At 37.2% G+C, this 12,010-nt stretch overlaps 1 protein-coding gene across 4 annotated transcripts in view; it reads right to left on the bottom strand.

The window, feature by feature from the left end:
• LOC127442888 (gastrula zinc finger protein XlCGF26.1-like) overlaps positions 1-12,010 on the bottom strand; it is a 202,061-nt gene that overhangs the window by 124,864 nt on the left and 65,187 nt on the right. The window contains exons 2-3 of one of the 4 annotated variants that reach the window (XM_051701211.1): positions 10,956-11,072; positions 170-3,605 (exon numbers count right to left, since the gene is read on the bottom strand). The exons of 1 other annotated variant lie outside the window; for it this stretch is intronic. In XM_051701211.1, the coding sequence (XP_051557171.1) occupies positions 2,515-3,605; positions 10,956-11,055 (1,191 nt within the window). In that variant the 5' untranslated portion in view covers positions 11,056-11,072 and the 3' untranslated portion in view covers positions 170-2,514. Of the gene's footprint in view, positions 1-168; positions 3,606-10,955; positions 11,073-12,010 lie in introns of those variants that run through there. 2 more of the 4 variants (XM_051701198.1, XM_051701212.1) reach the window with 2 other exon arrangements.

Here is a 12,010-nt window from a genome sequence, read left to right as displayed (position 1 = left end):
CAAAAATGTTGTTGTATGTTGTTATCCTCCGGAGACCCCTGCGTGACATTTTCCATTTCCCTTTTTGATTTGTAAATAATAAGCCCAAAGAAACATAAAAAAAAAAAAAATACAAATATAGAAAATCAGATTTTTTTTTAATCAAATTGTTTGTTTGCAGGAGCGTTGGATATTCATGTTTTTGAGACGTTACACACAGAAATAGGCATAAATAATTCTGATTCAAAGTAACGGCCAGGATCATCCAATCACAGCCAACCATGTTAAAAAATTATACATTAAAAAGTCTGATCTATGTACCGATTATCATGGTCCCATGTCTGCCAAACATGTTGAGTGGTCCAAACATCATCTGCAGCCTGAAACTGAATTTTAAATAGGAAGTTTGTATTGAATGCACTTAAGTGCATAGAGAGTTATAGGATGCACCCTTGCTCCCTATTTAGTGAATGACTTAACCTCCAGTTTGCTGTCTGTCTTCACTGGTCTCAGAACAGTTAGAAATGCACCTTATTTTCATCGTAACTCCATATAAAGCCTCTGAAACCAACATTTTCCTGTTTTTGGATTCATCAATTTATTTTCAATGTGATAATGCACAGTGAATATAGCATATTTTAACTGAAACAGCATACATTACACAAATGTGGTCATTGTGTTTAACAGCGTGTCATTTCACGATAAATCACTTAAATTAAAACAAATTAGTATATCGTATGAATCTAGAGACTCTTTTGACTCAAACAGGTTTCAGTGTAAAAACGTAATTAGGTTTCTTACCAGGAATTTTAACCCTTTACTGACAGCACAGAGTCTCCTGAACTGAGAACAGTCTGTTTAAATGAAATGAAATTATGCGTTGTGTATAGCAAAGTCAAACAACAGTGTCCACATGTGGACGCGGGGTCGCACAAGGTTATTACAGACCTTTAATAAACTTTTTCCTGAGAGCACACGTCTTCATAATACAGTTGACCCTTCCTATAATGTATGCCAATGTGGTTTGATATTGTTGCTTATCCAAGAGCTATAACAAACATTTAATGTATACTTTGAAAGGTAGAATTAACAAGAAGGTTTAGGACAAGGTGTTTGAAACCAACATTCAAAACCTCTGCTGGAGAAAACACTTTTGTGCAATTGGACTTTTGACTCCAAATCTTATAGTATCTTATACTGTAATATTGAGATCTATCCTTTGTGACATCTTCCCTGTGGTACAACTAGCCCCGGTCTCTCCTACATATAGTTATCAGTGCATATGTGTTTAGGCAAATTTTCCCTTCTACATGTTGTGAATAAATACGAGTAAATAAATGAGTTTTGTTAACCTAATAACATAAGCTGATGTTGCCTATAAAAATGTGAAGTCTGCAAATTATTATAGTAATATAAAAAGATACCACTTGAGTCACATATCTGATCTCGTTCTGTCACTAGTAATGTTTGTTGTTGGTAAACTATTTGCTTTGGAACATAACGTGGTAAAAAACATTTTTGACGACTGAATGTATAATACCAGGTTGGATGTGGTAAGTACGTTCCTACATCATCGCAAGGAGATGTGCTGGCAAGATAAAAATGTCTTGAGAACATTTCTGCAACGCTGTGAAAAGACGTATTTATGTCGTGAAAAAAAACAGCTGCCATATTAAGTACTTGGAAAAACCTTCTCAACGTGTGGGAAAAAAGCTTTTATAACATAGTTTGCTGGGATGCAGTTGGTAAACCCTTTGCTTTGGAAGACAACATAGTAGAAAGAAACCATTTAACAGCATGTGAAGTACTTCTATATTGGACGCGGTAATTCGATTCCTAAACCTCCCAAGGAGATTTGCGAACGTGATAAAAACAGCATACATTTTCTGCAACACTGTGAAAAAAAATTACTTATAACACGAAAAAACTGACATCTGTCATATTAAGTACATCAGATATATCACGACCTTTTCACAACATGAAAAAAAAACATCTTTACAATGTAATTGTGTTTGCTGGGCGGTCTCCTCTTCATATTTTCAACATGAAATTTATATTTTCTGCATTTGGATGCCAAGCTCACTATCACTATTATTACAGCAACTGGCACAGCTTACCCCAAGGCATCTAACCCACACCTATTTTGGGGAATATGCTTAATTTAACAATTTTGTAAATTCATCAACATGCACCTACTAACAAATTGTCGAGCCAATACACAGTATATCCTAATTATTTCTGCTAATTTCATAGAGTACAATCAGCAAATTAAAAACACATCAGTATACCACACTTTGAGAAATCAATTAATGTTTCCTATTAAATAATTAATAGCAACACAACCAAGCCTAAATGATTTTAGCAAACAAATCACCAGCATAGCCCCTTTATGACAACTCGGGTCACTCAGTCCACCATATCTGTAACAACACAAACTCCACAGAGATATTTTCTCTGCATGCAAGTACAGCTCCAATCTACTTGAATGGGGAAATGTATACCCCATCGTATAGAATACAATTCAACATGTGATCCTTAAGGTTTCACTCCAGTGTGAATTGTTATGTGCCTTATAAGGTTTCCTTTTACTGCGAAACTTTTTCCACACAGATGGCACGTGAAAGGCTTCTCTCCAGAGTGAATTCCAATATGAATTCTGAGGCTTTTTTTATGTCTGAAACTCTTTCCACACTGAAGGCATGTGAAAGGTCTCTCTTCAGTGTGGATTCTCATGTGAACCTTAAGGGCATTTTGGTTTGTAAAACTCCTTCCACACTGAAGACACGTGAACGGCTTTTCTCCAGTATGAATTCTTGAGTGGATTTTAAGGTCTCCTTTTTGTGTGAAACTCTTTCCACACTGAAGGCATGAGTAAGGCTTCACCCCAGTGTGAAATCTCATGTGCCTATCAAAGCTTCTTTTGTGTGCGAAACACTTGCCACACTGAAGGCATGTGAAAGGCTTCTCTCCAGAGTGAGTTCCAATATGATCCTTAAGGGCCGTTGCATCTATGAAACTCCTTTCACATTGGAGGCATGGAAAAGGCTTTTCTCCAGTATGAAATCTTGTGTGGATTTTAAGGCTTCCTTTTTGTGTGAAACTCTTGCCACACTGGAGGCATGGAAAAGGCTTTTCTCCAGTGTGAACTCTCATGTGTTCCTTAAGGGCTGTTGCGTCTATTAAACTCCTTTCACACAGGAGGCACTGAAAAGGCTTCTCACCACTATGAATTCTTGTGTGGATTTTAAGGCTTCTTTTTTGTCTGAAGCTCTTGCCACACTGGGGGCATGTGAAAGGCTTCTCTCCAGAATGATTTCTTGTGTGGAAATTAAGGTTTCCTTTGTGCCTGAAATTTTTTCCACACTGATGGCATGTAAAAGGCTTCTCTCCTGTGTGAATTCGCATGTGGCTATTAAGGTTTCCTTTATGTCTGAAACTCTTTCCACAATGAGGGCAGATGAAACAATTTTCTGTTTTTGTTGGAGTTATTTTTTGTGAGAATTTATTTTCAGTCTGTGAGCAACTATTAGATTTTTTTCCAGTTATGACATCATAAGGTTCCTGATACATATGTTTCTCCTCCACTTCATTCAGTGCTTCACTTTCCTCTTTCAGTTTCATCAGATCTAAAATGAAAATATATAAGTCAGAAATCAATACAAGAGGGATAAATACTTTTTTTTTAGCATAACATGAAACATTATCATATCATGTGCATATCAAATTTCTAGAATCATTAAAAATGTCTTGGAACAAGTAAATAATGATGAAAAAACATTAAAAGTTTAACATGATTAGATTACCTTCTACACATCAAAATGTTTAAAGTACAATACAAATAATATTAACAATATTAATCATAACGCTCACTTTCTTCACACTTCTAAACGATGGTGCCAAAAGTGTCCCTTTGCGCCTCCTGGTGGTGATTTTGCTAACGAGACTCACGTATGACAATTTAAAAGTTGTACCGCAGCAGTACTGCACGCGGTGAAGAGTATAATTTTCACTGAATACCTACTGTACAACAAGTCTCAGTCAACTCTTTAGTTTTATGCTTTATATGTCTTTTATCGTACTATGGTATTGGGAAATCCCTGTCATGTGGGCACTGAGTTAGGCATGATGTCATAACATTCTTCTCATGACCATATTTGGAATGAGAAATTAACTCGTGCACCTTCTAGCTTCCTGGAGGACTGGAAATCACCATATAAAAGTATTACAGTGTTTTTAGCACATAATTTAGTGGAAAATTGAAATACATTTTCATGAAGTAAATTTGAGAAACCATCAATATTTCTGTAAATGTGCACACTTTTGGACTAAATGTTCTAATGGATGTTGTTCACTGAAGCCTGCTTGGGACAAATCAATGGGAGTTTACACCATTCAATAGGTACATGCATCTTTATAATGGTTTCATGTTCATAACTCTCGCTTTGACATATTTACATAAACTGTGGCAGAAACATTTCTATAGTAAAACACTGGTCTAACATCAATGCCTGAGGCTTAAACCTTTTGAATGATATATAGTTTGTCAAGATTAAATACGTACTTTTACTTTAAAACTATACAGTAACTTGAACAAATGTAAACAAAGAACGCTTCAGAGCGCAGTTGTTATTTCCACGAACTCCATGTGACAGGGAATCAGAGAGAGTGACTTGGTATGTGTGTCACCCCTCCATCATTCTCTATCGGCAATTGTCACACCTCCGACTGAAGAGAGCGAGAGCTTAGCAAAACAGTCTGCATGTGTGACACCCTCAGCCAAAATGAGTTGTTTTGAGTCTGCTAGTGTGGTGCCAGCTTAACAGTGGTGTATTTTTCCTCAAGTGAAATAACTTAAACCTCTTTGATGTGTGAAACTCCTTCCGCACTGAAAGCATGTGAAAGGCTCCTCTCCAATGTGAATTCTATTGTGATCACTAAAGCTTCCTTTTTCAGTGAATCTCTTTCCACACTAAAGATACTGAAACAGTCTCTCTCCTGTGTGAATCTTGTGCTTCCCTTTGTAGAGAAACCTTTTCCACAGTAAGGACATGTGTAGAGGTTTACTCTGTGACTTTGTCTGTGATCTGTAAGACTTGTTTTTGTTTTTTTATTTTGTCTGAAGCTCTTCCCAGACTGATAACATGTGAAAGGCATCAGAGTGAATTCTCATGTGATCAGCAGTTTTCCTTTATCTTTGAAATTCTTGCCCCACTGAAGGCATACATCATGGAGTTGCTCTCCGTTCCCTGTGTTTTCCCTTTCTAGAACATTAACAGGAAATCTTTTCCTTTACATTAAATACACAGATGCTAAACATTCAGCAGATGCTGCCAATACACACAAACTCTACAGTGAGTGCCTCAGACTGGCCACCTGAGCACAGATTATTAAGGATATTCATTGTTTCTACATTTACTTATATGGCTGTTTATAAATTACTTGACTTACCTGCATGGTGGCAGCCATCTTGGGGATCAGATCAAGAATTTTATTGTGTATTTATACAGTTGCTGTAGTGCATGATGGGAGTGGGCAATACCAAGTGTGGATGTACTGTAAAGGGTTTTGATCGGTTGTTAAATGTTATGGGTTTTAATATTGATATACAAGTACATGTTCAAAGATTGAATGGTTTAAGTATTTTTGTTTGAAATTCTTGACATTACTGACATTTTTGCACCTGTGAATTTTATTAATTATTTTGGGTTAGTCAAAAATGGTTAGCCCCATGAGTATAAATACCTGCAAAAGAGGGATGCTATGCAGTCTTAGATTGAAGTTGGAGAGTGTCATTGCTGTATTGAGAGTTGTGGAAACCTGCTTTAAGGTTACAGTATATTTTTCTCCCTTCTAAATCATTTTACTTAAATTTTTATATATCTGCAAATATAAATACACCAATCAGCCACAACATTAAAACCACTGACAGGTGAAGTGAATAACATTCTCTCGTTAAAATGGCACCTGTCAAGGGGTGGGATATATTAGGCAGCAAGTGAACAGTCAGTTCTTGAATTTCATGTGTTGGCAGCAGGAAAAATGGGCAAGCGTAAGGATCTGAGTGACTCTGACAAGGGCCAAATTGTGATGGCTAGATGACTGGGTCAGAGAATACAGGGTTGCTGCAGAGTTTTTAAAATTTGTAAGACCTTTTTCAAGACCTGAACAAATAAAATACCATATCCCTATACCAAAACAATCTCAAAATAAATCATGTATCACAGACTCTTAAACAGACAGGGGCACACATTCAATATGGCCTTAACATTGTTTATCAGTAAACCATGGTAGGCTATATGCAAGTTTAAAATACTCGAGACAGTATGTTCCATTGGTTTATGTACCATTATATAAATAAATACAAATTAGAGGTCGACCGATACTGGATTGTGCTGATTCAATAAAGTCAGTTAGTCTGCCAATAGTTTATGAAACTGGTAGCCTATATTACATGTTCTTAGTATTTCCTTCCTGTGATGGGGAGGGCCAGACAGAGGCTACAAGAGTCCAAATTTAATTAAATTCCAGATGCATTTATGGGGGGGGATTCAGAGTGTGGAACTTTTAACTTTAAAAGGCACTTTGAAATACACCGGGGACTCTTATTTTAAAATGTTTTCACTTCACTACTTTCAGCTGCTCAAACAAACAAGGGATATAAAATGTGCACTCCAATAATCTACAACGTATTACAATATAAACCATTAAAAGTAAACTGTCATATTTCATCAACACTACATCATCATCATCAACAAAAGCTGATCTTTAGTGATCGCTTGTCATAAATTTCCGATATGGCTTAACGCTTGTGAACTGCTCTGCAACAGCTGAAAACACCCACAAGCCCCCACATGCTTGGAGAAAATAAAACAGTGTCGTGTTTTCACTTTGAAGGACGCAGCGCATGCATTTATTTAAATCGTATTCTTTTGAAGTTTGATAATCACATTAGGTCATATCACGACTCCTGTCTTTCCAGCCACAATTTTACTCTTTAAAAATGTAGACATTTGTTGTATCATTTAAGATTTTTAAGACTTTTTATGACCTTAAAATTTTGGAAAACTGAATTTAAGACACTTTAAGACTTTAAGTATCCACAGGAACCCTGAGCATCTCCAAAATGGCAGGTCTTGTGGGGTGTTCCCGGGATGCAGTGGTTAGTACCTACCAAAAGTGTTCCAAGGAAGGACAACTGGTGAACCAGCGACAGGGTCATGGGCGCCCAAGGCTCATTGATGTGCATGGGGAGAGAAGGCTAGCCCATCTGGTCCGATCCCACAGAAGAGCTACTATTGCACAAATGGCTGGCCATGATAGAAAGGTGTCAGAACACACAGCGCATCGCAGCTTGATGTGTATGGGGCTACCAGTCTGAGTGCCATGCTGGCCCCTGTCCACTGCCGAAAGCGCCTACAATGGGCATGTGAGCGTCAGAACTCGACAATGGAGCAATGGAAGAAGGTGGCCTGGTCTGATGAATCACGTTTTCTTTTAGATCATGTAGACTGCCGGATGCATGTGCATCATTTACCTGTGGAAGAGATGACAGCAGTATGGACTATGGGAAGAAGCCAAGCCAGCGGAGGCAGTGTGATGCTCTGGGCAATGTTCTGCTGGGAAACCTTGGGTGCTGGCATTCACGTGGATGATACTTTGACACATACCACCTACCTAAAGATTGTTGCAGACCACATACACCTCTTCATGGCAATGGTATTCCCTGATGGCAGTGGCCTCTTTCAGCAGGATAATGTGCCTTGCCACACTGCAAAATTAGTTCAGAAATGGTTTGAGGAACATGACAAAGAATTCAAGGTGTTGACTTGGCCTGCAAATTCACCAGATCTTTAAACAGGTTTCATCCAAAAGTTGAAGCACTTCATATCTCTTCCACCATTTACAACAGCGCCATAAACTGCAGTACGAAGAGTGTGTTAAACTTGGTGCTGCTGCCGGAGGCTTTGGAGGTTTCTTCCCATCGAGCACTCATCTAATATCTTCCTCTGAAGTACATATTCTATCAGCCAGAATCAAAAACTTCAGTATCAGGATCAAAAGTTCCTCTCATTCACAAATCATGAAGTAGGCGATTCAGGCCGTTTAAACTGTCAGGAGAAGGATCTGTATGAGCACGTGAGCGCAACTTCAAGACTGTGTCCGAAACCAGGAAAATGCTACCTCCGGAGGATGTATACGAAGGTATGATGAAAATAAGGTGCTTTTCAAACTGTTCGGAGATAAGTTTCCTTAAGTGTACAATTCTTTCAAAACAGATGTCAGTGAAGCCATTAACTGATTAGGCAGCATGGTAGCAAGTCAGCTGCCTACGTTTTGGGATGCATCCCAAGTTAAAAGCACTTCACATGTGCTATAAGTAAATGTCTTATTCACTATGCACTGTATGTACAATTGGTTTGATTCTGTATTTTTGGAGTAAATGCAATTGTTAACGTGGACATGCCATCCATGGTTGCTGAACTACTGTGTGTACTGTTATTTCCTTCTTCCTAATATATTAACAATTTCTTAATTTTCATCAATAAATTACTAAAATTACTAAAATTTGATGACTAAACAGAAATCTGAAAAAACTGCTATCTACTATTTAAAATACAATATTTTTTTTGTTTTGTGTGAGTTTGAGTAAATATAGTGCTACATTTTTTTGTTTTTTGTGAAATTGAGTAAATATAGTGCTGAATAAGAGTTTATTATTATTATTTTTAGCAAATTTATTTTTGTTACTATTTTAAATTGTGCGATATATCGGCAATGTATCAGTCTATTGGACACCCTGCTCTCTGCATATCAGTATCGGCCATTAAAAAAAACCATATCGGTCGACCACTAATGTAAAGAGATGAGATTTTAGACATGACTTAAGACTTCAATGATCACTGCAAACTGTATATCCGGAAAAGTGAAGCAACTGGCAAAAAACACGTTATAATAAAAGCACAATTTAAAATAAAATCTAGATGCCTGAAATTGAGGATAGTGTGACAAATATATTACAACTGTATATTAAAAAGTAATATTTACTGTAATAATAATAACAATAATAATAATAATAATAAGCAATATACAGTTGTAGTTCGAAGTTTACATACACTTAGGTTAAAGTCATTAAAACTCATTTTTTAACCACTCCACAGATTTAATATTAGCAAACTATAGTTTAGGCAACTCTACTTTGTGCATGACATGAGTAATTTTTCCAACAATTGTTTACAAACAGATTGTTTCACTTTTAATCGACTACATAATTCCAGTGGGCCAGAAGTTTACATACACTATGTTAACAGTGGCTTTAAGCAGCTTGGAAAATTCCAGAAAATGATGTCAAGCCTTTAGACAATTAGCTTCTGATAGAAGGTGTACTGAATTGGATGTACAAGTGGATGTATATTTTAAGGCCTACCTTCAAACTCAGTGCCTCTTTGCTTGACATCATGGGAAAATCTAAAGAAATCAGCCAAGACCTCAGAAGAAAAAAAAAAATAAATTGTGGACCTCCACAAGTCTGGTTCATCCTTGGGAGCAATTTCCAAACGCCTGAAGGTACAACATTCATCTGTACAAACAAGTATAAACACCATGGGACCACGCAGCCATCATACTGCTCAGGAAGGAGATGCATTCTGGCTCCCGAAGATGAATGTAGTTAGGTGCGAAAAGTGCAAATCAATCCCAGAACAACAGCAAAGGACCTTGTGAAGATGCTGGAGGAAACAGGTAGACAAGTATCTATATCCACAGTAAAACGTGTCCTATAGCGACATAACCTGAAAGGCTGCTCAGCAAGGAAGAAGCCAATGCTCCAAAACCACCATAAAAAAAGCCAGACTACAGTTTGCAAGTGCACATTGGGACAACGATATTACTTTTTGGCGAAATTTCCTCTGGTCTGATGAAACAAAAATGGAACATTTTGGCCATAATAACCATTGTTATGTTTGGAGGAAAAAGGGTGAGGCTTGCAAGCCGAAGAACACCATCCCAAACGTGAAGCATGGGAGTGGCAGCATCATGTTGTGGGGGTGCTTTGCTGAAGGAGCGACCGGTGCACTTCACAAAATAGATGGCATCATGAGGAAGCAAAATGATGTGGATATATTGAAGCAACATCTCAAGACATCAGCCATGAAGTTAAAGCTCGGTCGCAAGTGAGTCTTCCAAATGAACAATGACCACAAGCATACCTCCAAAGGTGGCAAAATGGCTAAAGGACAACAAAGTCAAGGTATTGGAGTGGTCATCACAAAGCCCTGACCTAAATCTGATAGAAAATTTTTGGGCAGAACTGAAAAAGAGTGTGCGAGCAGGGTTGGCCTACACACCTGACTCCGTTACACCAGTTCTGTTTGGAGGAATGGGACAAAATTCCAGCAACTTATTGTGAGAAGCTTATGGAAGGCTACCCAAAACGTTTGACCCAAATTAAACAATTTAAAGGCAATGCTACCAAATACTAACAAAGTGTTTGTAAACATCTGACCCACTGGGAATGTAATGAAAGAAATAAAAGCTGAAATAAATCATTCTCTCTACTATTATTCTGACATTTCACATTCTTAAATTAAAGTAGTGATCCTAACTGACCTAAGACAGGGAATGTTTTCTATGATTAAATGTCAGGAATTGTGAAAAACTGAGTTTAAATGTATTTGGCTAAGGTGTATTTAAACTTCTGACTTCACCTGCATCACAAGCAAGACAGCTGTTGAATAAAAGTTTGGCAAAAATATGCAATGACATTTTAAAAAGTTATATTTTCACTTATTAAAAGTTAAGAATGAATTGATTAGACACCATTTTGATGATGAAATTAACAGTACCAACTACAGAAATTTTGGTACCATGACAACACTAATGAGGATAGTAAACTACAACAGAATGTCCATTTTTGGGTGAACTACCCCCTTTAATGCTTCTCAGAAGTCATTAAATAAAAATCATGAATGGTCACCAACCTCTTTGTTCCTCAGTATCTTCTTCATTCTTCAGTCTGAATGGTTCTGAAATACTGACGTCCTCACACTCCTCTTTAACAAACTCCATCTTCAGTAGCATGTAATGCAAATTTCATTCTAAGGGTCAGAGAGGGTGGAAAGTTATGATTTGGTGTAAAAACAAAATATGTATATATAAAGGTACCTCAGGATTTTTTTTTTATAAGACTCTGTGAATGTTATAGATTACTTAAAGTGCTGCAAGCAATTTTAGCCACTGGATGACAAAAAACAAAACACCACACTCACCATAAAAAAAAGGTTGGTGTGAAATGGCCTTTAGCTGTTTAAAATTGGTTTTAACAGGTCACCCAGCCTCACCAAGCTTTTCTCCCTGTCTCTCCCAGTCCAAAAATGGCCAAATTAACAGTTTCTCTTTGTGTTTCTAGTCAGCATGCTAAACGATTAGCCTGCTATGTTAACATTCCATCATGCATTTCAAATAGTTAATTTGCCATACTATGGTAACACATCCAGTGAAAGTACTTCACGTAATTATATCAAAACATTGAATTTAGAGCTATACAGTATATTGATATGGTAATACTGGATTAACTGGCTGTATTTCACCTACAAGAATCACAGCACTCAACACTGGCCAGTTTAAAACGTCAGTAATGAAAAACAAAATAACCAGCTACATTGTGATATAGCCTAGGCCTGTGTCACTTATTGGAATTGCATTCTTATTCTGCTGTTAAAAATAATCTAGATTGTGTAGGCTGATGCACAGAGTGGAATGTATCATGACGATAACTGAACTATTTTTAAAGCACACGTTTGACGAAAATGACTAGAAAAAAATAACACTGCATGATTTTAACAGTGCATATAGATACAAACAGAAGAAACATCTAGAGAAACTTAGAAGATATTAAATATGGATTCAAATAATCCAGTGATCCAGTATGTTGGGGATTTCCCCACTTGAGCGGCTGGAGTTTAACGCGCTGAACACCAGCAAAATAAACCGCTTTTAAACTGGTTTTTAATTACATCACCTCAAAAGCATCCTA

The sequence above is a fragment of the Myxocyprinus asiaticus genome, chromosome 6 (assembly GCF_019703515.2).
Source record: "Myxocyprinus asiaticus isolate MX2 ecotype Aquarium Trade chromosome 6, UBuf_Myxa_2, whole genome shotgun sequence".
Classification (NCBI taxonomy): Eukaryota; Metazoa; Chordata; class Actinopteri; order Cypriniformes; family Catostomidae; genus Myxocyprinus; species Myxocyprinus asiaticus.
The sequence above is the reverse complement of the archived record's forward strand: the minus strand, read 5'-3'. Positions and strand labels throughout refer to the sequence as shown.